This window comes from Podarcis melisellensis (assembly GCF_964234715.1).
Source record: "Podarcis melisellensis genome assembly, chromosome: 18".
Classification (NCBI taxonomy): domain Eukaryota; kingdom Metazoa; phylum Chordata; class Lepidosauria; order Squamata; family Lacertidae; genus Podarcis; species Podarcis melisellensis.
In genome coordinates this window covers 486,184-510,757 of record NC_138536.1, presented here as the reverse complement: position 1 = coordinate 510,757, position 24,574 = coordinate 486,184, and the positions used below count along the sequence as shown (strand labels likewise).

At 51.3% G+C, this 24,574-nt stretch overlaps 1 protein-coding gene and 1 long non-coding RNA gene across 3 annotated transcripts in view; one reads left to right on the top strand and one right to left on the bottom strand.

Annotated features, from left to right (window-relative positions):
* ARHGEF18 (Rho/Rac guanine nucleotide exchange factor 18) overlaps positions 1 to 24,574 on the bottom strand; it is a 51,415-nt gene that overhangs the window by 22,311 nt on the left and 4,530 nt on the right. For both annotated transcript variants that reach the window (XM_081895365.1, XM_081895364.1), the window contains exons 2-11: positions 19,694 to 19,833; positions 18,713 to 19,206; positions 15,286 to 15,487; positions 14,938 to 15,055; positions 13,824 to 13,881; positions 12,947 to 12,991; positions 12,631 to 12,711; positions 12,408 to 12,513; positions 11,437 to 11,593; positions 1,081 to 1,148 (exon numbers count right to left, since the gene is read on the bottom strand). In XM_081895365.1, the coding sequence (XP_081751491.1) occupies positions 1,081 to 1,148; positions 11,437 to 11,593; positions 12,408 to 12,513; positions 12,631 to 12,711; positions 12,947 to 12,991; positions 13,824 to 13,881; positions 14,938 to 15,055; positions 15,286 to 15,487; positions 18,713 to 19,206; positions 19,694 to 19,708 (1,344 nt within the window). In that variant the 5' untranslated portion in view covers positions 19,709 to 19,833. The remainder of the gene's footprint in view (positions 1 to 1,080; positions 1,149 to 11,436; positions 11,594 to 12,407; positions 12,514 to 12,630; positions 12,712 to 12,946; positions 12,992 to 13,823; positions 13,882 to 14,937; positions 15,056 to 15,285; positions 15,488 to 18,712; positions 19,207 to 19,693; positions 19,834 to 24,574) is intronic.
* The window catches only part of LOC309361033, a 45,243-nt gene continuing 28,433 nt past the window's right edge, over positions 7,765 to 24,574 (top strand). The window contains exons 1-2 of the long non-coding RNA XR_014164317.1: positions 7,765 to 8,214; positions 10,154 to 10,236. This is a non-coding gene — a long non-coding RNA (uncharacterized lncRNA). The remainder of the gene's footprint in view (positions 8,215 to 10,153; positions 10,237 to 24,574) is intronic.

The following is a 24,574-nucleotide window of genomic DNA, read 5'->3' as shown; positions in this document are numbered from 1 at the left end:
AATCGTGACATTTGCACGCTATGCAAAAATCACAATACAGTTGTACCTTAGATTCCGAACACCTTGCAGGTCGAATGTTTTGGCTCCCGAACGCCGCAAACCTTGAAGTGAGTGTTCAGGTTTGCGAACGTTCTTTGGAAGATGAACGTCCGACGCGGCTTCTGATTGGCTGCGGGGGCTTCCTGCAGCCAATCGGAAGCCGTGCCCCGGTTTCTGAATGTTTTGGAAGTCGAATGGAATTATGGAACGGGTTCCGTTCGACTTCCGAGGTACCACTGTTTGGGGAAAAGCATGAAGCTGGCCAAAACTTCTCTCGATTCCTGCAGCTCCTGTTAACTCAGCCGGCTCAGCGAATTGCAACAACAACAACAACAACAATTTATTTATACCACACCCATCTGGCTGGGTTTCCCCAGCCACTTTGGGCAGCTCCCAACAGAATATTAATAAGAATGATGATAAAAAAGCGATAAAACACCACACGTTAAAAACTTCCCTAAGCAAGAACAGAGGGACACGGGTGGCGCAGTGGGTTAAACCACAGAGTCTAGGACTTGCTGATCAGAAGGTTGGCGGTTTGAATCCCCGCAATGATGGGGTGAGCTCCCGTTGCTCGGTCCCTGCTCCTGCCCACCTAGCAGTTCAAAAGCACGTCAAAGTGCAAGTAGATAAATAGGAACCGGCGGGAAGGTGAACGGCATTTCCGTGCGCTGCTCTGGTTCGCCAGAAGCGGCTTAGTCCTGCTGGCCACATGACCCAGAAGCTGTCTGTGGACAAATGCTGGCTCCCTCGGCCCATAGAGCGAGATGAGCGCCGCAGCCCCAGAGTCGGCCACGACTGGACCTAATGGTCAGGGGTCCCTTTACCTTTACAAGCAAGAACAGGCAAGGCAAAAATCAGGGTGCGGGGAAAACCACGAAACCAGCCGACGCCTTTGCATAGCCCGGTCCTTATTTCAGCTGTCATGATCTATCATTGCTGTATCACAATGTTTAGCTGGTGATGAAGGGGGCCAAGAGCTCCTTCGGTGTCTCCCCGCCCTCCCCCGGTCCGAGATTTAGAAGGAGGAAGGTGGCTTACCTTGGCCTTGGCCCCACTGCATTCAGGCAAGAGGGTCTTGCAGTTTTTGTGGACGTTCACTGCACAATCTAAGGAAGGGAAGAAGAAAAAGAAGCGTGGGTCTTCCTTCTTGCCAGGCCGATCCCATGAGTCACAAGCCGACGCCAAGTGCCACAGAGATGACATGCAGCGCTCAGCCCAACCTGCAGAAAGCCCTGTGGTTCACCTGTGGAACTCCTCCTGTCGCAGGAGGGAACAGCAACTGCCAAACTGTCCCAGGAGAAAGGGACTTTTCTTTTAAGTTCTCAAAACTCTGAACACAGCTCAAGGTCCTCTGAACTAGCCAGATCTTTCGATGAGAATCAATCACGGCAAGTCCATCCTTTGAAAAATAAAGACTTTTTAATAAATAAATGGCAACTGGACATTCCATTGTGGGAACTGCAACCTTGGTTTATGGACCCATTTGGCGCCTGGCTCATATATCTGAGTTTCTGATTCCTGGGATAGCTCAGTGGAGCACGCGACTCTTCATCTCGGGGTTGTGGGTTCGAGCACAGGGCGAGCAAAATATTTCTGCGTTGCCGTGGGTTGGGCTAGATGACCCTCAAGATCCCTTCCCACTCATATGATTCTATGACCCCATGCTAATAATAATATTTATTGTTCGTAAAAAGAGAGAGGGGTGGCGCTGTGGTCTAAACCACTGAGCCTCTTGGGCTTGCCGATCGGAAGGTCGGCGGTTTGAATCCCCACGATGGAATAAGCTCCCATTGCTCTGTCCCAGCTCCTGCCAACCTAGCAGTTCGAAAGCACACCAGCGGAAGTAGGTAAATAGGTACAGCTGCGGCGGGAAGGTAAACGGCGTTTCCGTGAGCTCTGGCTTCCGTCACGGTGTCCCGTTGCTCCAGAAGCGGTTTAGTCCTGCCGGCCACATGACCCAGAAAAGCTGTATGTGGACAAACCCCGGCTCCCTCGGCCTGAAAGCGAGATGAGCGCCGCAACCCCAGAGTCGCCTTGGACAGGGCTTAACCGCCCACGGGGCCTTGACCTTTTTTTTCATTATTTATACCCCGCTGGGTTTCCCTGGGCAGCCCCAACAGAATATTAAAAACATGATAAAACATCAAACGTTGAAAACTTTAAAAGCTAAGCCACGGGTCCATCATCCAGGCCTGTGCTCAGTCTGGCTCTCAGGCCGAGATGCCAAATCCTTAGGCCTGCAGGGAGCAGAGGATGACCCTGGGAACCTCCAGAGACAGTTTGGCTGCTCCGACAAGGTTCCTCGGATAAAGAGGCTCTTGCTTAAAACACACCCACCCTTGTAAGCTCTTTCTGAACCGGCAACCACCAGCTTCGTTGCTGCCTTCGTCCTGCCGCTGCCAGAAACACAGAAGACGTCAGGAGTCGGAGGCTACCGTCTCCAAGACAAGCTGAACTGGCTTCAGCAATTCACGCAAGACAGAGGCCGGTGGGAAGGGGGTGGGGAGCCCACAGCAGGGTGTTCCCAGCCTGACCCTTCTGCAGACTGGGTGGGGCAACCGCCCCACATGAGAATGAGGGCAACGAACATTCAGAGCTGCTTAGAAAGCAGTGTGTGGGGTTGTCTGCTTCAAAGGCCCCTAAAAACAACCCCAAGTGCCAGAGGTGCGTAGTCAGGGGGTAACTGGCTTTGCAAACCCATGGGCACCGGGAAATTAAGCCCCCTTGGAAGATAAAAACAGAACTTCCATGTGTGCCTGGGCACTCGGGGCCCAGGAAACGGGAGCCTTCTGATCATTCCCCAAGCCTGTTCACCTGGAGAAGATCTCCACTCGCCACAGGGGAGCGGCTGTTTATGAGCCTGGCGGCAGCGTTCCTGACCCTGAAGGCCACGTAGTCTGACCCCCTGCAATGCCAGAAACCTTTGCCCAACGGGGAACTCGAACTCGCAGCCCAGAGAATTAAAGGGTCTCGTGCGCTACTGACCGAGCGGGCCAGATGTTTCCCACCTTTTAATTTTCATCCGTTATAACTGCTCTGTTTTATATGCATTGCTAAAAGGGGATGGGGTCTGGAAAGAGCGAGGGGGAGACAAGTGAGAGCCACTGAGCTAATCTCTAAATGGCCCCCACTCCACAAAAAGGCATCTCTTTCTACCTGCAAAGGCTCCTTCGCCTCCTTTCAAGGCCGACAGTCCCAAGGTGAAACACATTTCAGCCCCAAAACTAGCTATATCAGAACGTGTTTTTTTTTTTAAGCAGCAAGGAAAGGGTGAAGGAAACCAGGAACTCCTGTGCCTAGGATGACCTCACCCCGAAAGGTATTCCGAGCATCTAGGAAGTGGGAAAGGGCAAAAATAAACAGAAACCCGAACAGGCCGGGCTGAAGAGATCCCCTCCTGCCTGCCTTGTTTAAAAACACAAACTCCTGCAGGGGCTTTTGGGGGCGAAATCTGGGGAGGATTCACGGAGTGCAGTTAGTGGCTTGGGGTGGGGAGGGGACCGGCCCCAGGGGACGGGCCCCAGGACACGTGTCCGGACAGGTGGGGCAAAGAAAGCGAGACCCGGCTGAGGCCTGCAAGTGCAGAAGGGACCCCCTGCAAGGCAGAAGTCACAGCTGAGGAATCCTTGGCCCCCAATATCTGTTTGAAAACCTCCAACAGAGGAGAGTTCACCTACTGGGGGAGTCCAGCCCCCTGTCGAAACCCCTCTTAACACTCAGAAACAGCTTCCTGCTATAGTGGGACCTCGGTTTTCGAACGTAATACGTTCCAAAAGACCGTTCGGCTTCCAAAACATTCAAAAACTGAAAGCGGAAGCCTCAGCAGGAGGAGTACCAAGAAGAATGGATGGAATTTAAAGACTGTTTAGCTAAATATGTTAAGATAACTTAATTGGAAAAGCTTGCAAATATCAGATAGCCTTAGGATTTAAATATGTAAGGATAGGATTTAAGATGCTTAAAGCTAAATTAGAAAGAATGAAAGATGTTAAGTGATCAAGTTAATTTTTTTTGTGAAAATTGATTTTGGAAAACTTAAAATGATATATAATGAAATCACTTAATAATGTTACCAAGATTCAAACAGGATGTATGTACCCGGTATGTTTGGTTTAAATTTTTGGAAAATTAATTTTTAAAAATGAAAACAAACAAACAAAACATTTGAAAACTGAAAGCGGAAGCCTCAGCACAAGAGGGAAACTCAAAACGAAAGGCACATGGCACGTTCAGCTTCCGAAAACCATTCAAAAACCGAATCATTTACTTCCAGGTTTCACTGGAGCGGCAAAAATAAAAATATGTATAAAAATGTGACAGCCCTTCCGATGTTTGAAGATGGCTATTGCGTCTGGCCTCTTCTCCAGGCTAAGCATGCTCAGCTTCTTCAACGGCTGCTCATAAGGTTTGGTTTCTACTAGGGCAATATCTGGTTTTCAACATCGTGATGCATCATCAGCTAAGCTTATGCCAATCTATTTCCCCCGAACTTTAAACTGGTTTTGGGTGATATATCGATATATGGCCCTGCCTAGTTCCCCTTGACCTGGACGCTAGACTTTCGTGGATGCAGCCAGGAACTGTGTCGGCCTTGCCTGCTGCTGCATCACAGGGCTGAGCTTGGAGTGCAGGAGCATCTGGAGGGAACAACACGAGCTGCTGGTTAGGGAACCTCTGGCCATGCCCTGCTTGCGGAAGAAAACTCCAAGAGCGGGGGAAATGTGCAGCCAGAGATACACAGGAGGAAGGTCTTTCCTCCAGTGTGGCGCTGGTAACGCCAAGGTTTGGGGTTTGATTTGAACAGTCTCCTTTCCACCTTGACAATTCCATCCTCCCATTTTATTATTATAATAAGCATTATGTTTACTTTGATTAAAAATAATGCATGCAATACATTAGGAGTTTTGCCTGGGGTGTCAATGAGACGATAAGGATGATAAATGGGATTATCATAAATTTTTAAAAAATCACATTTTGCCACATGCATGCATGTATGGCCCCTGGGGCCAGGGACCTAATCTTTATGCTGCTTAATAAAGAACCATGCATTCTAATGGAGCTATGAAAATGAGGGAGGGTATGTTTAGGAAAAGGGATTAACAGAGCCCCAAATTTCCCAGCCAAAGGGAGGTGGTGAAGGGAGGGCGACCGCCGTCAGGAATGTATCTGTTTGCTGATGACCTGAGAGTTAATTTTATTGTGTACTATTATATTCTAACAGATCAGTGAATATTACTTTATTTGATACAAGCTGTTCTGTTTTGAAGTTCTGCTTCCTTATGACTTGTGTGTAGTAATTCAGTCGTACCTTGGTTGTCGTACCTTGGTACTCATCTGTTTTGGCTCTCGAACACCACAAGCCCGCAAAACAAGAGGATTCCAGTCCTCCTGGCAATTATTATTATTATTATTATCCCCCTTTAAGGTCCACTGGCAGGATAGAGTCATTTAAAAACGCAGTTTTAAAAAGTGTTCTTATAGGGTGGCTCCTAATGTGTCAAAAGTCCAAGTTAAAAGAGGTGTGTCTTAAACACACAAAGGAAACTATATAATTAAGGCGTTGGGTGAACCTGCAGGGAACAGTAAAGTCATGACAACTGCAACTAGTTACGGGCCTAACTCTAAAACTGAGAAATTGTTGCTTTCCTTTAACCTATTACAATTGTTATATTATAGCACTGTCATGCCGATAATGGACCACATTGTGTCCAAAATTAAAGCTGTAGGAATAATCTAAATCTGATGCCTAGAGAGCTCAGTTGGTTTTTGTACCTATACAGCTTTTAGAAGACATTTCTAATGTCTGATTTTTCATTATGCTTTTATATTTGTTGGAAGCCACCCAGAGTGGCTGGGGCGAACCAGCCAGATAGGCGAGGTGCAAATAATAAAATTGTTATTATTATTATCATTGTGGCAGGTGGTTTGGGGTGGAATTTGCAGAAGCCTCTGGGCGACACGGCCCTCAGCCACAAACCCTCAGCCACGGATGCTCCAGCGAGGACTTTAGACTTTGGAGCAGAACTGCAAATCGTCCGCTGCGTTTGTCCTTCGCAAGGTCGGCGTTCGCTCCCTTCTTCCCCTTCACCCAAAACGCTCTTGGCCAAAACATCCGTTGAAAGGTAACCAGAAGCGGCCGGAGGGAATCGATCAGAGGCAAGATGCCAAACCATGCCTACGGAAGCCGCTGTCGAGAGAGGCGGCCACCTCAGTCAACCCAGCCAGCGGTCAGAGACAGTGGGAGGGTCCTTCACGCAGCACGGTGTTAAACGGTGGAACTCCCCCCCACTGCTTGCTGCAAACTACAGAAGGGGCGTTGATCTTGCATTCGAATCCTGGTCAGTCACTGTGAGAACAGGATGCTGGACTAGATGGGCCTGATGGATCCGGCAGACTCCTCGGTCGTCCTCCTGTCCCCACAGTAACCTGATGCCCCAAAGCCCCCAAACAGGATCTGAGCGACATGGTAGCCGCTCTCCCCACCTGTGACTCCCAGGCAACTGGCCTTATTCAGACATGTTTGCTGCGACTGCCTGCACACATCTTGCAGGATCTCCTCCATCCCGGGTGTTCTGAGGGTCCCCCATGTGTGGGAGGGGTTGCCAGGGATCCCCTTTCTCTGTCCCAGGGGGAAGAGGGAGAGGGGGCTGGACGCCACTAGGACCCAGTGCCCTCTTGCCATGCTCTGCGGGCGCACGTCCTGAGGACAGCGAGGGGGGGCAGGCCTCTCCGAGGACCGCAGGAGCCCCTTCCTCCCTTCCCGGGGGTGGGGCGGGGCTTGCACTCTGGATTTGAACCAGGGACCAACGTCCTTCCACCTGGCCAGAGATCTTCCTCCAGCATCCCCATCCTGACATACATACTCTGCGGTCTGGAGGCCCCATGGTCATGGAGCGGGCAGTTTCTTCTTGCTACAATGGCTCCCCAATCCTCGTTTTAGACGCATGAGGACTAGCAACTTGATTTTCTGCAAGAGGACTAGGAACTTGACTTTCTGCATCTGGGAGGGCCATAGGCTCCCCCTCCTTGTTTTAGATGCAGGAGGACTAGGAACTTGTTTCCTCAAGAGGACTAGGAACTTGACTTCCCACCTCTGCAAGAGCCACAGGCTCCCCCTCCTTGTTTTAGATGCAGGAGGACTAGGACCTTGTTTCCTCAAGAGGACTAGGAACTTGACTTTCTGCATTTGGGAGGGCCATAGGCTCCCCCATCCTCATTTTAGATACAAGAGGACTAGGATCGTGACTTCCTACCTCTGCAAGAGCCACAGTCTCCCCCCATCCTCGTTTTAGGTACAAAAGGACTAGGAACTTGACTTTTCCCATCTGGGAGGGCCCATAGGCTCCCCCTCCTTGTTTTAGATGCAGGAGGACTAGGAGCTTGTTTCCTCAAGAGGACTAGGATCTTGACTTTCCCTATCTGGGAGAGCCATAGGCTTTCCAATCTTCATTTTAGACGCATGAGGACTAGGAACTTGACTTTCTGCATTTGGGAAGGCCACAGGCTCCTCATCCTCATTTTAGATACAAGAGGACTAGAAACTTGACTTTCCCCATCTGGGGAGCCACAGGCTTTCCAATCCTCGTTTCAGATGCATGAGGACTAGCAACTTGACGTTCAAGACACCCACCTCCATGCAGCTCTACACACACACAATAACACCCCCCCCCCCCGCTTTGGGGGCGCGCCTCGCTTGGCATAACAGGTTGGCAACCACTGACCTCTGACGTCATCAGAAGGGGCCAGACGTCATCGGGAGGGGCCCGGCCGTTCAGGCCCGCGTCGCCTGCCCGGCTCTCTCTCAGCGGCGGAGGCGGAGGCGAGTTCTCCTGGCGCCCCGAGGAAGCCCGACCGGCGCAGCCTCCTCCTCTTCGTCTTCCTCCTCCTCCTCCTCGCTAAGCCACTTCCCCCTCGGCCCGCCATCTCGCGAGACTTCCCCGCCCATTCCCGCAGGCTCTCGCGAGGCGCGCCTCCCCTCAGGCCACCGAGAGCAGGTATAGGTCGGCCACGCCCCCCCGAGATCTCGCGAGATCCCACGGCTGTCCTTTCGAAAGCTCCCGCGGCTCGGGAGAGAGAGGAGCAGAGGCGGCGGCTCAAGGTATCGCGAGACCTCGCCTCTGCTCCTCCTCTCGCGACGGTTGGTCGCTATGGCAACCGCGTCGGCCCTTCGAGGTCTTCTTATTTTGGCGGGGAAAATAATACCGGCAAATCACATAATAATATCGTGATAAAACAACACACGCTCCTTTTTCTCACTACTTTATAGGTTTTTTTACATTTCCCCCTTCATTTTATTTTATTTTATTTTAATTAATTCGCATTTTTTTTCGTCAGTGCAAAATAAAGGGGGGGGGGAGAATACGTTTCATTTATTTGTGTTTCAATTTCAGTTTATTTCAATTTCAATTTCATTTATTTTTATTTTTATTCGATTTTTCTACTTTCAACCGACTATTTATTTATTTATTTATTTATTGAATTTATATATCTCTCCTTCAATTTTTATTAATTATTTCCTCACACCGCCCCTTTGGAATTCGTGGGAATTCGTGGGCTGTGATAATTCACTATTTAATATTAAAGTTAAAGGCAGTTTGAGAGGCTGCCTTTGAGGAAAAAAGAAAAGCTGAGGTAATTTTAAAGCAGGGTTGCGAATTTCCCTCAGTGTCGTCTTTTTATCTCCTCACAAAATGCTTTGAGGGATTTTTTATTATCATTTTTAACAATCAGGCCGTGTCTAAATTTTATGAAATTTATATATTAAAAAAACACCCCGCACAGAGCTTGGTTTTAACGAAGGAGGAGGAGAATGCAGACGTGTTTTATATCAATTTAATATACGCGAAATCATTTTTAACCACACAAAATTCAAATTTTATTACATTGATTAAGTTTAAAGGTGGTTTGACAGGCCGCTTTGAAACCCTTAAGCTGAGGTGATTTTAATGTTTTAGTGTTTTAACATTAAAATCACCTCAGCTTTAAAGTCAAACCGCCTTTAAACTTAATGTAATAAAATTTGAATTGAATGTCTGCCTTCGGCTGGCCTCTTTGTCCATCAAAGTCCTGAGGAAATAAATTAGCGTTTTAGCAGATCCATCTCAATTCTACTCTGAAATTAATAGTCATGATCTTTCATTGCTCTGAGTATAAAACCTATTTCCCCTCGGATTTAAATTAAATTCTACGATGTTTGGTGTTTTCTGCTTGAACTGTTCGGTTCACAAAGTCTGGTCAAACATTTAAAAAACCCGCTCAATTTAAAAAAAATGTCTGGCTTGGCTAACAAATATTTGATTTTTCTATTAATATTTTAATCAGTATTAGTAATTGTATTAGAAATTGGTATTGTTATAATGAGGATATTATTGGATGGTAATTGAAAACTAATAATGTTTTTTTCTATTATTATTAATTTTATTTTTAAATTAGATTTTGCAATTTAATATTCGACACATTTAACATATAAAAGAGCAAAATAAATAGAAAAATAAAGCAGAACTCCCCCACCCCATAACTTCCCTCGGCTTCCCCTTCTGGTTCTTTAACTATTTGCTACTTCTGCTTAATTTTTGTCTTATTTTCCATCTTTGAACTTAATGCTCTTCTTACCATTTTTATACCCAATTTTCTTCCAGTTACATCTTGCATTTAATTAATTCCCAGATTGTTATTTATTAACCTTTACTCTTGTTTCCTTAGCTGTACATGTTTACAAAAATAATAATATTCTTTTAATTTTTATTTAAATTGCCGTTAATTTGCATTCAAAATATATGTTTACAGCCATTGGTTTCATTGAGCTGTTTCATTTTTTTTAATGGCTTTTTATTAAATTTTTCACAAACAAAAATAAAACAAAATAAAACAATCTTTTAGTCATCATTTTATATCAACTTATTTACACTGCGTAAATAAGCTGCATAAATAAGCTCATTGAGCTGTTTCAAATTGTTTCCAATGCTGCAACCTTCGGGCAAACAAACAAATAATATTTTTTATGTGTCGCAATGTTGGCGGGTTGGACTAGATGACCGACAGGGGTCCCTTTCTCCCAACCCTAGTTGGGAGCTCAGTCATTCAATTAATTTGCTCTTATTTGTCTCCCTAGCTGCCATTCCCACGCCTAGAAGTCGCCCGGATGAAGGACAGATACCAACAGAAAGGCTTTAAGATGTGGATTCGTGGTGGATGGTAAGTAGGGTGAATAAAAATCAATGATTTTTTAAAATAACAATTTAAAATTCAGTTTTTTCTGGGTTAAATCTGGGTTTTTTTCATTTAAATCGAATTTTAAAAATAAAATGCTTTCGGAGGAAAAATCTTTTCTATTTAAGTTACATTACAAACCAAAGGCTATTCATCAGGAAATGATGATTTGTTTTAAGTTTTTCATGTGCGCTAAAACTCAGTCTAAGCTTTTTTTTTAAAAAAAATCCATTTAACCACATCAGTTAACAAACATGGATACAGTTAACAAAAATGGATACAACATGTTTGAATTGTTACTAAGGAAATAAAGTACAGCAGAAAAGTTGTCCAAATATAAACAGTTATCCTATTAAAACTCACCGTAATTTCATAATTATCTGTCAATGTATTTCTAAAAGTATAACCAAATCTGCAATTTTTGATACAACTGTAAAAACTACTCTGAAAATTTATTATTCCAAAAATGAAACCTGCATCTGGTTGTAAATATTAAGATTATACCAGCAAGGCTGAGTCTTTCTGTAAAAAAAAAGTGATTTGAATCAACTCTTACTGACTAGTGCTTTAAATCGTGAATCAAATCAAATCCACCCTGATGGTAAGGCAATATTTCAACGGCTGCCAGCTCCGTTAACGGGCGACCCCGAAATGCGCCTGTTTTGTGCTGAAAACCTTGCATTTCTCGTGCTTCCCCTCCGAGTGGAGAAATTGGCGCAGCAAATCAGGGTCACAAGTTAATTAATGCCGGTCCTCGGATGGACTCCAAAGAGGCACCAAATTTTTGTGCCGGTTTTATACTGCCAACCCCACATTTTGTGCCGCCTCCTCTTCAAAAACCGAGCGATCGACACTCAAACTGGGGCAACAAGCAAATGGCCCCCAAACCAGTGCCAGGGTTGTGTGTGCTGGGTTTGGCGCTGTTTTGTGCCGCTTTCCATGCCACCCTGCAAAACAGAGCAATCGATACCCAAACCGAACCTATTTCCGATTGGCCACAAAACTTGCAGCTTTGTCTGAAAGCAGTTCTGCCCGTGGCTGGGAATCGCATGTGAAGAGGGAGAGGAGTTTGCAGGGAGCAGGTGCCAAGCCAGGGTGCAACGGTGCCCGGGACCCACCCACCCCGCAAAGCAGGCGTGCCAGGGCCAGGGGAGCCCCTGGTGACCTCGGGGGGCCGCTACTCACTCAAGCACTGCAGCCCCGCTTTGTTCAACAAGCTCTTGCCACAGAGGGTGCAGCAGGCAGCGGCCGAGAAGGCGCCCGGCGTCAGCTCATGCCCATGCAGTGCCCGCGGCCGCTCCTTCACCTCCACCACCTCCTTCTCGCGGCCTTTGCTCTTACCCTGAAAAGAAGAGCAGAAAATTCAGACCGTGGGAACCACCGGGGCCAAATGCAGGCAAGCTCAGGTACAGGGGCCGGAGGGGGCCCTCCGCACCTCTCAGCCTGCCCCCCACTTGTCCGCCTCCTTGCTTACAACCGGTCAAGGGGGTGACCCTCCTACTCCAGCTCATTGCTGCCCCTTGCAGAACTCAAGAAGGGGGGGGGCAAAGCTAGAACTAGCTGGCTCCACCTTTCATTGCCTCTGGCTCTGCCTCCTTCCCGGGCTCCAGTGGGCACCAGCCGCCACTGCCCTTTGGGAAAGCCTTAGCTCCACCTCTTGTTGTTTCTAGCTCCGCCTCCCTTTGGAGCTCCCTGCTTTCCCAGTGGGCACCTGCCACCACTGCCTTTCAGGGAAGCCTTGGCTCCGCCTCTCCTTGCCTCTGGCTCTTCCTCCTTCATGGGCTCCAATGGGCACCAACCACCACTGCCCTTTGGGAAAGTCTTAGCTCCGCCTCTCCTTGCCTCTGGCTCCGCCTGCTTCATGGGCTCCAATGGGCACCAATCACCACTGCCCTTTGGGGAAGCCTTGGCTCCGCCTCTCCCTGCCTCTGGCTCCGCCTCCTTTCTGGGCACCAGCCACCACTGGCCTTGGGAGAAGTTTCAGCCCTGCCTCTCGTTGCTTCTGGCTCCGCCTCCTTTCCAGGCTCCCTGCTTCCCACCCTGCAAATCTCCCGTGGGCACCCACCTCCACTGGTTGGGGTGGAGCAGGAGAGAGCTCTCCCTCCCAAGCCAACCAGCAAAGACCACCCAAACCTCCGCCCGGCTCTGCCCCTCACCTTCTCCTTCTGCCACGATCCGGTGACCCGGTTGCGGAGGTTGCTCAAGCGGCGCCTCACCTTGGTCCCTCTCTCGGCCTTGTCGCTCTTCCCACTGTCTTCAGTCCTGGGTCAGGAAAGAAAGGGCGGAGGGTGCTTCAGGGGCCTCTTGTGAGCTTTATTAAATTCATTTCTTACACCTTCGGAGTACGCTGCCCCCCCCCCGCAAGAGTGGATCACTCACTCGTTAGACAGGAACTCGAACCAGGTCAGGTTCTGCGGGGCTTCGCCGTTACCTTCGGGGGAGCACAGCCCGTGTTTTGCCCTGGAACGGGAACCAGGCGTGGAAATATGTCAGGAGGAGGGGGGGTGGCTCCTCTGAGCTGAGCGTCAAAATGGTGGCTACGAAACAGAGATGCTTCAGGGAACAGGCTCAGCCCTGGGGCTCAGAAGCTGGGGCCTTCTGCATTCAAAGCACATGCTCTGCCGCCACCATTTTCCAGCCACCCCCCTGTCCCACTCTGAGATGATGATTCATTCCCACAACCACCAAGACTCACCCGTGGTACTGAGTCAGCTCCTTCAGCACCTGTTGCACCATCAGCCTGTTGTTGAGAGAAGGGATAACGTCAGAGACAGGGCTGAGGTGAGAATTGATGCCCGTGTCATGTCCATCTGCCCCCCTCCCCCCCTTCGTCAGGGGTGCAGCTATGTCCACAGCCCTGGATCTTTTCCTGGGACCCATGGACAGCTCAGTCCATGGTAGAGCACAAGACCCTTCATCTCAGGGTTGTGGGTTCAAGTGCAAATGAAGATCCCTGCACTGCAGGAGGTTGTATTAAATGACCCCCATGGTCCCTTTTCAACTCTGCAATTCTATCGTGTAAAGAAAACACCCAGCTGACCATTAGGTCCAGTCGTGAACGACTCTGGGGTTGCGGTGCTCATCTCACTTTACTGGCCGAGGGAGCCGGTGTACAGCTTCCGGGTCATGTGGCCAGCAGGACTAAGCCGCTTCTGGCGAACCAGAGCAGCGCACGGAAACGCCGTTTACCTTCCCGCCGGAGCAGTACCTATTTATCTACTTGCACTTTGTGCTTTTGAACTGCTAGGTGGGCAGGAGCAGGGACCAAGCAACGGGAGCCCACCCCGTCATTGCAGGGATTTGAACCGCCGACCTTCTGATCAGCAACTCCTAGGCTCTGTGGTTTAACCCACAGCGCCACCCGCATCCCTAAAGAAAATACATCAGGCCAATTTTCCCGGAGGGAGATTCCTCACAGCTCCGTTTCAAACGGACCTGGGTCCTTGCGGGAGGGGGCTCTCCAGTTCTGCACTATGCAGCGCTTCAGAGCAGACGGTGGTGGAAGTGTTTGGGGGGCATCCTCAGAGTCTGTGGGGTGTGTGAACTGGGGGCAAAGGGCAGAGGCCACTTACACTTGCTCCGGGGCTACCTGCTCCTTTTCAATCAGCTCCAGCACCGGGGGCGCTATCCCTGAAATGCAACACCAGAAGCAGCAACATTTGTTCACTGTACTTTCCCATGTATATTTGGGGGGGGGGGTTGCTGAAAATCACTCACCCGCACGTGTTTAAAAATCCGCCTCTCATCTGCCCCCTTGCCAGCAGAAGCTGCCAATAACACGCCCAATAGCCGCTTACAGCCGCGGCAGCAGCCAATTAATTATCCACCCTATGCACTACCCACGTATAAGATGACCCCCACTTTTTAGCTTAGTTTTAAAAGAAAAAAACCTAGTCTTGTACATGGAAAAGTACCATACTTATTATTTGAAAAGATGGATAAATTGATCACATTGTAAAACAATCAGCCTTTGTGATTTAAAAAAACAAAACCACAACAGCCCCACATCCTGATTTGTCTGCTTGAAAGTTTGCGGCCGGGGGGGGGGGGCGGGGGGAGGCATGTGGATTAGACGACGTCTCACGCTTCTTGAGCATCTGTTCCGACTTACTTGCATTGCACAGGGAAGTTAAAACAACACGGCATCAGAGCAAAGTGCCATCACCCCCACATTTTCCTGTGCATCTTCTTGGCAAAAGAGAAAGGGAGGCTGATACTGTATATTTTTGGGGTGGGATAGGTGCGGGAATGGGGTCATTGCGCCAGATGGCCAAAGTAGCTTTGTTCAAGTAAGCCAACTTTGCAGCTGTGTGATTTGCATCCCCATCCACAAACACGGTTTATTGTTTTCATACTGCAAACGGCCCTGTGGCCCTTGGATAGAGATGCATTATATAAATGAAATGAATGGAATGAAATAGCAGCAGTCTCCTGAAGGGCCCAAGAATTCCAGCTCAAGGCCTATAGACTCCCTTGGATGGTTTTGCCGCAGGGAGAAGCCTGGGAGAACCTCTCTTCCAAAAACAACTTCTAAGGAAAAACGGAGAGTTCCCTTTTCTTTGGGTCTGGACCCATCAGCCTGCATAAATGAGTCCCACCAAATTTGGGGCTGGACAAGAAGCCCCCTCCCCCTCCTGTCACTGTGCCTGCATGCAATAAAGACCATGTCCCACGAGGACCACTGACCCATGGTGACCGGAAGCGAGACCTCCAGGCTGCGGGACATGCGCAAGGAGGAGGCGCCATCGCAGGGGGCTGGGACAGACTTGGACCTCAGCCGCTTCCCTCCAGCACTGCTGAAACCCTGGGAAAAGCAAAGGAAGAGGAGGAGGAAGGAAGGAAGGAGATTCTGTTAGCATGAAGGGCTTTGAATCCTATTCCAAAACCATCCCCAAACCACAAATCTGGTTGAATCCCTTTCCACAGAAAACTTCATGCTGCAAAATAGTATTATTATTCTCATTTAATACCCGGAATCTCGTCTCGTACGCCAGATAAGTCTCTGCGTTATCGCTACCACCTAAGGCGACTCACGTCTTTGCCGGGCTTCTGGACGAGGCCCAGGTCCAGGCGCAAGGGCTCGATCTCCACTTTGAGCACTGTGCTGCTGCTGCCGACGCCGCTCCAAGCTGCTAGTCCTGCTAGAGGCGCGTGTGGTGGATCGGGAGGCGGCTTCTCCTTTTCGTCCTCCTCCTGCTCCGCGTCGCTTCCCATTTCGGAGGCGTCCAGGCTGAACCTGGTTGTTTTGGGGAAGGAAAGAGAGGTTTGGTGGCAATGAGAGAAACTCTGCAGTTAGGAGTCACCAATGTCCTCCTTGGGTTCGTCTCATCATCTGTTTCTGAAGCCATCCTGGTCAGAGGTTCCCTGGGGGAAGTGACGAGTCCTAAGACAAGACTCTCCCCACCCCTTACAGCTCCTTGCTCAAGTTTCCCCCTCGAAATTTCAGACTCGACAGCCAGGGAGGCAAAGCCCTCTTTGAAATCAATGGGCATGGTCAATTTCAGTTGTTCTCTAATGCTGGAGAGGAAGTGGTGGTGAGGGATGGGGGAGGAATTCGACCTGGTTCACATTTAAAGCCGGGATGATCAAATCCACTCTTTCCAGGACGCCGTGAGGACCAAAATGCAGGACTCCCTCCACAGTCCACGCTCCTCTGAAAGCTGCAAGGCCGTTTTCCAAGCAGAGAACCTTTTGTGGAAAATGGGCATATTGGAGAGGGAAGCGGGCATGGAAATGAAGATGTTGTTCGTGGAAAATAATACACAACAATTCATGAGAGGAAGAGGGATTGCTTGTACAGTCACCAAAGAAAGTGCGTATTGGCAGAATTTGCCCTAAAATGAGGATTTATAAAGAAATGCAGGGAGCTTGACAGAAACTGACAGAAGGAAATGTACAGATACTTCTACCCCTTTGTGCTCGCTGGTGAGGGCTGGTCAGATGTGGGGCAGGGAGGGGTTCCAGCCCCTTTGCAAAAAAATAATAAAAAAATCATCTATGTGCAAGTTTGGCTCAGGTTGCCACCAGTGTTGCCCCGTCCGCCAGGCCTCAGACACAAGCAGCGCAGCTCCTGCCCCTTTTTGACAAGAGAGCCCTGCCAAGATCGCCAACGGAGATTGTTTCCCCCACCCCCACCCTGCCCTGGCACCTTATAAGGAGGGGAGAGTTAAAAATAGCCCCTCTCTCTCCTGGCCGATCAATAGTGCCCCTTCGGAGCCGCAGGGGAGGGACATCTCCCCGCGAGAGATCTGCTCAGCCGCAGCCTTAAAAAGGGTGGCCGCCTGGCATCAGTTCCGTAGCCCCGTGGAACAAAATGTATTTTTAATTCTCCTTTGCAGGCCCTGCCAACGTTTCCACTCTGCAGAAGTGGCAGGGCAGGTTTGAAAGCCCAAAAGCTGTCTCTGTCGCTGGTGCTTGGCGCCCTAAATGAAATGGCTTTCGAGCGGCGTCAATTTGGGAACAAGAAACAGGAGCCAAGCCGGCTTTGCGAGGCCTGGGGTCACCGGAGCAAACTGGGGGCACTTGGCAGAATATTCAGGCATTCGCCCAAGGCAGCTGAATCAAGGGCACATTCCGTGGCAAGGCAAGAGCTGAGTAACGGCTTAGGCAGGGGTGGCCAACTGGAGCATCAGGGAAGCTGCCGGATCAGGCCAGGGGCCCCTCTAGCCCACAATGGCTGACCAGATGCCCCCATTCCCAGCTAAAGCGCAAGAGCAGCTCTCCCCTCCAGCTGATATTCAGAGCCGCCCTGGCTAGCAGCCATCGCTAGCCCTCTCCTCCTCCAGGAATTTGTCCCATCCTTTTTAAAAAGCCAAGTTGCTGGCCTTCCTTGCATTCCTGTGGCAGGGAGTTCCGTGGTTTGGCTCTGCGCTGCATGAAGAAGAACCTTCCAAAATTCACCTTCACAAGTGTTATGAGAGAGGGAACAAAGGCTGTACTGGAGGTTGAACAGGATGCCCCCTTCCCCCAGCACGCAGGCCCGGGGTGCGGCACAAAAACCTCTCCTCTCCACTCCGAGGACAGATACAAGGAAGTCAGGCAGATGGACCAACAGTGGAGGAGGAGGAGGAGGAGGAGGAGGAGGAGGAGGAGGAGGAGGAGGAGGAGAGCAGGCCTGACTCCGATGGCTGTGGAGGAAGTCACTGGCAGAGTGCAAAAGGCTCCTGGTCTCTCTCAGCTACGGAGGTGCCATTACAACTCCTTGCTTAAGGAGCCCAGGTACGCCTCTGAGAGGGAGGAGACGTACCTGTCTCCACTTTCTGCATGCCTCGCATAATTTTATAAGCTCCTGCCATGTCGCCTTTTCTCAGATGGCTTTAAGAGGAAGGGACGCGTTCGTGGCAATCACTCTGCCTTCCGCAGCTTCTGGATAACAAACTCTGGAAGCCACAGGAGGGGAGGTTTCACAGAGGCTCTCCTGGCCTCCTTGCGGGCTTCGTGTCAAGGCATCAACCGCTGTGAGAGCAGGAGGATGCGCAAGGTGGGTCATTGCCCTCCTTATGCTCACAGATGGGGAGATCAAGAGGGGCTCGGCCGCCATCAGGGATCCCCATTTCCCAGCTGCAAGCTCAGCACCCCACCAGGATGCAGGAGCTGTCCAGCCTCCCCTCCTCCTTCAAGTCAACTGCCTTAGGTTAAAAGAGTCGAGCCCAGAAAGGGCCAAACCGCCTCCCAGGGTCGTGGGTTTGATCCCCACGTCGGGCAAAAGATCCCTGCATTGCCCAGGACTGGACGGCCCTCGCGGTCCCTTTCCAATTCTGCAATACTGTGATTCCCCACGTTCTTCTGCCTTGCCGTTCTCCACCAGAAGGAAGCCTGGATGAGGGCTTGCTTGCACCAGCCTGGCTGCGAGGCCAGGGAGATGGGGCTGTAGACCCAGTGACACAGAGCAGACCCATTGACTTCCATGGAGAGATGACTAACTTAGGCCCGTTAACTTCAGCGGGCCTGTTTCCAAGTAGATGCAAAACCATGGAAGGAGGAGGCTTCTTCCCGCCCCCCTTCCACTGTTTATTTTTTGTCTGAGTGGAGCTATTTTCCCACAACCGCACAGCGTCCGCAAGGCTCTTAAGGGTGATGAGAAGCAGCAACTTGACAGCCGGTCAGAGAGAAAGAACAGAGACCGTCTCCTTTGTCAAGGCTGCCCCAGAAAATCTCATGGAAAAAAGAAACACCCGACAGAGCCAAAGGCTCAGCCCAGGCAAGCCTATTCATCTGAACACACGCAGAGTGTGTCCCTGAGCAGAAGGCTCAATTAGGGGTGGCTTTCCCCCAACTCTTCCGACCCGCTGAATGGCTCCTTCAGGCCTCGCTGTAGAGGACGATTTAACACTTGCGGAGCCACTACCAAAAAGGCCCTGTTGCAAGTCAACTGGGCTGCCCCTCGCGGTGCCACCCCCAGCAAGGCCTCACCAGCTGGTATGGAGAAGGGGCTCTTTGGAATGACCCTAGCCAGACTCACCTGCGCTGGCCGTCCGTCGGAGACAAGGGCGCCTCCCAGCTGTGCCTCCGAGAGGTGGACATGGACCGGGCCAAAATGGGAAATGCTTCCGTGCCCTCCAGGGCGGCTCCCGACTCCTCCCCGGAGAAGACCCCCCGGCCCCCAGCTCCGCACGAGCAGGCACAGTCCGCATCCAGGTAGTGAGGCGTCGTGTCCAAACTGGCCTGCCCCTCGGGGCCACAGGGACAAGGGACCTGGGGAAGCACCCCACCGTGGCCCCTGGGCCTCTCAGCCAATGTGCAACAGCCGGCGGCTCCTCGGGATGTCCGTTCGAGGGACAAGGCCGCTGCGGAAGCCACACCACCAGCAACAGCAGCCTCCATGGGCGGCCAGGAGAGTCCCAAGTCCTTGTAATACTCTGAGCCCTGCAGAGCCGAGTCTATCGAGAGGAGGTCCTCCGCACTGCTGTGGATCGTGCCCGGGGAGGCATCCTGTTCTGGAGAGGAGGCGTCCTCCTGCCGAGAGAGAGGGAGAAAGGTGTCAGAGTTGCAAAAGGTCTAGCCTACCTCGCAGGGGTGCTGCCACCCTCAAGCTCCCTGGAGGGATAGAAAGGCAACAGATAACATTTCGGGAGACTGGGGCACAGTAAATATTATATTTATTACAATTATTTGCCACCTTCTTCACTTGGGAGTTCCCCAGCTGGTGCCTCTCATCATTCCTCTGCCTGCAATGAGTCCATGATGTTGACTGAGGGCTGCTTTCTGCACACACACATCGCTCTGCCCTCCATCCGGACAAATGAGAGAAATCACTGGAGCCCAGAGGCACATCTCAGACAGGCAGAAACTCAAGGAGGGCTGGCAAGAGGCATGGCCGGGAGGGGAGGCCGAAGGATCCGGCAGAGGGGGTTTCGAGGGCCGCATCCTGCTCCCTGGCCCAAGGCTCCTCACCCATGCAACGCAGCCCACTACTGGGACGGATCCCATGGCTCTTCCTTACCCTCTCTTCCGCCATGCTGCCGAAGAAGACCTCATCCTCAGCGGTCAAGGACGGGGACAAGGTGTCTGGACTGCTGCAACCCGAGGCCGGGATGGTCCGGCTGCCGGGGAAATCCTGCGCTGCCGGCTTGCACTCAGACCCTGAAGAGGAAGGAGGGAGTTAACTGCGGCCCCCATGAAAAAGAATCTCCCACGTCCGACCGAACGAGGAGTTTGTGTCCTCCATCTGGGCCAGAAAGAGACATTCTCGATGTTCAAGGGCACTTTCCAACCGGACAGAAACACTCCAGGAAGATGGGGGAAAGGTGTGTGGCCTCAGGAAGGTTCTGTGGGCCAGAAAAAGGAGCCTGGGGCCCGCATTCAGCCCCTGTAACTGATGTTTGCCACCCCTGGATTAAGAAAAGCACGGCAGTTCATACATCCTACGAAGTGTGCTCGCAAACCTTTGTTCCAGACTCTCTCTCTCTCTACATATTTTCTTCTTTCTGAGCTTCAACTGTACTCCATTGCCGTGCCAAGCAGGCATGACAGGAGGCAGGGCCGAGGGCCACGTTTTCTGATGCAGAGGGGCCGCTTCCCAGTGCCAACCTCTTCCCTACACCCCCCTCCTCTCTGTCCGGCTTCCTCCCCACCTAGCGAGCCTCCAAGGGGCTCTATTGCTTTCCCACTTACAGGGAACCTTCTGGCCATCCTCTTCCCCTCTGCCCACCTGAGAGGAGGGGCAAACAGCTCTTGTCTGAACTGAGGCCTTTGGAGAAACAAGGTGCGACACTAACTGTAGGCAGGACCTGACCCCTTCTCCCCTACTATCCGTTGCCAGTAGCCACTGACAGCCCTTGTCCCCCGTGACTCGCAGTAGAGAGGAAACAGAAGCGGGGGCAAGAACCACCACCCCGGAACTCTTGCGGCGTGGGAAGTTGCTGGATTTCAGCAGGAAGGTGCAGGGCATGAGATCCACCGTGAATTTGCCCTCTCCTCTTTAGAGCTTCCTGTGGGAGGGAGTTCCACAGCTCAACTCTGTTCACAGAAGAGCAGCTGTGCTTGCAACTGCTGCTGTTCCAAGTGAGAGGTGGGGAAAAGAGAAACACCCGGACGTTTTGCAGCCCCAGATGTGCTGTCCTAGGCTCACCCAGGGCCTCTCTAACATTGATCCATAAACCCGAACCTCTCCCCCCGCCACCCGAGAGATGGGAGATGCTCCAGCCTCAGCAGGCGATAAATCAGGCCCTGTGGGCTCCGGGACATGCCGTGCGCAGGAGGGGCGGCTGCTTCGAGGGGAGAGGAAGCGCCCGAGGCTGCAGGGAGACCATTTTAGGCAATGTGCGGGCTGCCATGGATGAGAACACCAGGCGCTCTCGTTGGCTCGCTCTCACACGCAGCACCAACAACAGACACAAGGCCCTCTGCGCGTCTGGTCTGCTTGGCAATCCCCAGTTAGTACCATGGAGAGAGGCAGTGAAGGAGCACCAGAGGCAGGAGGGGATGGGGAGACCCCCCCTCCATCAAGGAAGGCCAGGCAGTTCACCTCTGGCCTCACCCGTCCCTCCAGCCCAGGTGGAGGAAGGAGCTGTCAAACTCCAGCTTTTCCCTTTTCCACATTTCTGCAACAAAATCCTTGTGAAGATGCATTAGCATTTTAGTGCTAAATTCTCCCAATAAGCACCTTTTTTGGGCAAACATCACAGGACTGTAGAGTTGAAAGGGAGCCGCCAAAGGTCATCAGGTCCAACCCCTGGCAAGGCAGGATTCACAGCTAAAGCATCCTTTGACAGGTGGCCACCCCAACCTCTTAAAAACCTCCAAGAAGCAGACCCCACCACCTTCCGAGGGAGCCTGTTCCACTTTCGAATGGCTCTAGGAGACACCATCACCGAGAAGACCCTCTGCCTGGTTCCCTGTAGCTTCACTTTTTGCAATGTGGGAGAACCTTGCAAGGTGGGAGAACCTTTTGAGAGAACCGCCAGAAGGCCCTTGGAGCTGGACCCCGGTGTCCAGGGTGGAGACGCTCCTTCAGGGTTACAGGGCTAAGTCCGTTTAGGGCTTTCAGGGTCAGCACTAAGACTTTAAATCGTTCTTGGAAAAGCACTGGGAGCCAGTGAAGATCCTTCAGGACTGGTGTTGTGTGGTCCCGGCGGCTACTCCCAGTCACCAGTCTGGCAGCCACGTTCTGGATTAGCTGTCGTTTCCAAGTCACCTTCAAGGATAGCCCCATGTAGAGCACATGACAGTACAAGCAGGAGATAACCAGAATACGTACCACCCTGGCTAGACAGGGAGCAAGCAGGTGGGGTCTCAAATGGAGCTGGTAGACAGCCGCTCTGGACACAGAATTGACCTGCACCTCCATGGACAGCTGTGAGTCCATAATGTCCCCCAGGCTGTACACCTCGTCCTTTAGGGCACAGTTACCCCTTTCAGGATCAGGGAGTCCCCCACCCCCTGTTCCCCATAAGCAGTACTTCTGTCTTGTCAGGATTCAACCTCAGTCCATTAAGTTGCCATCCATCCTTCAATCGCCTCCAGATACTCACACCGGATCTTCACCGCCTTCACTGGTTCCAATTTAAAAGAGATGTAGAGCTGTGTATCATCCGCATGCTGATGAACACCCAGCCCAAACCCCCTGATGATCTCTCCTAGTGGCTTCATCAAGATGTTAAAAAACATGGGGGAGAGGATGGAGCCCTGAAGCACTCCACAAATGAGAGCCCAGGGGTCTGAACACTCATCTTCCAACACCACTTTCTGGACACAGCCCAGGAGGAAGGAGTGGAGCCACTGCACCACAGTGTCCACCCCAGTTCCTGCTCCAGACTGCAATTGTTTCTCAGGAGGTAGTCAGGAAGAAACCAGAACCTCGGGGCTGCACATTTCCAGCAGATTGTGGCAGCAGATCCACTCTGTTTAAAAACAGGCGCGCACAAAGAAGCAAAGCCTTTGCAACTGAGAAAGAGACAGGGAAGTAAATGCATCGAAAAGCGTCCGGCGGATCGACAGGAAGAGCTCTAGGCAGCCTGCAAGGCAATCAGGATGAAATGCTCCTGTCTGGTGACCCCTCCCGCAAGCCAGCCACAGCCTGCAGGGCGTTAGGGTGGAGGGCAGGTAATAAATGGCAACGTTGGTAAAAAAATAAGGACAACAACAAAGGCTGGATCAAGACCAGACACGGGAGGAGGCCCTTATTGGATCTTTCACTTCACAGGCCAGCAGCAAGCTCAGGTTGCGCAATCAGGGGTGACGTGGGGACGCCTTGCACAGCGAAAACCCACTTCCTCCAAAGGTCCTTCGGAGGGTGGGGGTTGTGACAAGGAGGGCGGTGGGGAAGTCGCTCCAGGGCAGCAGCCACTGCCCCGTCATCTCGCCTCCCTGTTACATCCTCTAAGTTCCCCCAAAACAAATGGAAGGCAGGGAAACGCTCCTTAAACGAGTGGACATCGTCCTGAAAACAAATCCTGCTCAGCAGCCTATTCAACAGAAGTGTGCACCGCCCCCCCCCCATAAGGCAACCCTTCCCACCCAACTTTCAGTACCATGTTGTCCAGGGCCGGATTTAGGTTGGATGAGGCCCTCAGCTCCTGAAGGTAATGGGGCCTTTTCAGTGTCCAGGTGTCCTTTGTCAACAACAAATTGTCACTGTTTTTTGTGTTGAACATATGCTATATGGTAATTTATGGACCTACTAAGTATCTCAAGCCATTTGCGCATGTTGCCCTGCAACCAGTCCATGCAGAATGTCGGCACCCTATATATAGAAAGGAGCAAAGCAGTGGTATTTAGGGAGCAGGCTAGCAGGCGGGGCCCATGACTCACATCCTTGGAGCCTACACAACACAAAACACTGTTGCTGGGTGTAGGTTTTATTTTATTTGTGTTTTTTTATCTTACGTTTTGGAAATGTACATCCAGTCTTTCTTTTCCCTTAAAAATTTTTTTTGGGGGCCCTAAGAGAGTGGGGGGGACGCGGGTGGTGCTGTGGGTTAAATCACAGAGCCCAGGACTTGCCGATCAGAAGGTCAGCGGTTTGAATTATCGCAATGACTGGGTGAGCTCCCATTGCTCGGTCCCTGCTCCTGCCAACCTAGCAGTTCGAAAGCATGTCAAGTGCAAGTAGATAAATAGGTACAGCTCTGGTGGGAAGGTAAACGGTGTTTCTGTGCACTGCTCTGGTTCGCCAGAAGCGGCTTAGTCCCGCTGGCCACACGACCCGGAAGCTGTACGCCGGCTCCCTCGGCCAGTAAAGCGAGATGAGCGCCACAACCCCAGAGTCGGTCATGACAGGACCTAATGGTCAGCGGTCCTTTTACCTTTTTTAAGAGAGTGGGGCCCTAAGCTAGAGCTTGTTGAGCTTATACGTAAATCCGGCACTGGTGTTGTCTCCTGCAAATGTTTTGGGGCAGATGTGCTCCTGCACTTGGCTCTGTCCTGCCTTCGTGTTTTGAGGTTTCTGAACGCCACTTGCTGGGAACTTCAGAAGGGGGAGAGATGCTCTTGCGCTCCGGGTTCTGCTTCTGGGCTTCATCCCTTTGGGGCCTCTGGGCGGCCACTGCGAGGATGGATGGGGGGGGGGGCATTTGGCCTGATCCCACGGGCTCTTCTGACTTTCATTCCCTATCGCTGCTGACTTCCAGAAACTTCCCACACCACAAGAGTTCCAGTTAACCTGAATTTAATTTTGTGCCCCGCTTCCTTTGCTGTGTAGCACAAGAGTTGACCCCTCCCCGGATAGCAATAGGGTGGCAACCTTGGAGAAGCAAACTCACAAAGCGGAACAGCTGTGTGGACGGCCCACAGTTATTTCATCAGTGAGACAATGCAGAATGCGGAGGATCTGGAGGGGAGAGAAGAAGGGAGGCGCAAGGGGCGTCTGCCCACCTCCCCTCTC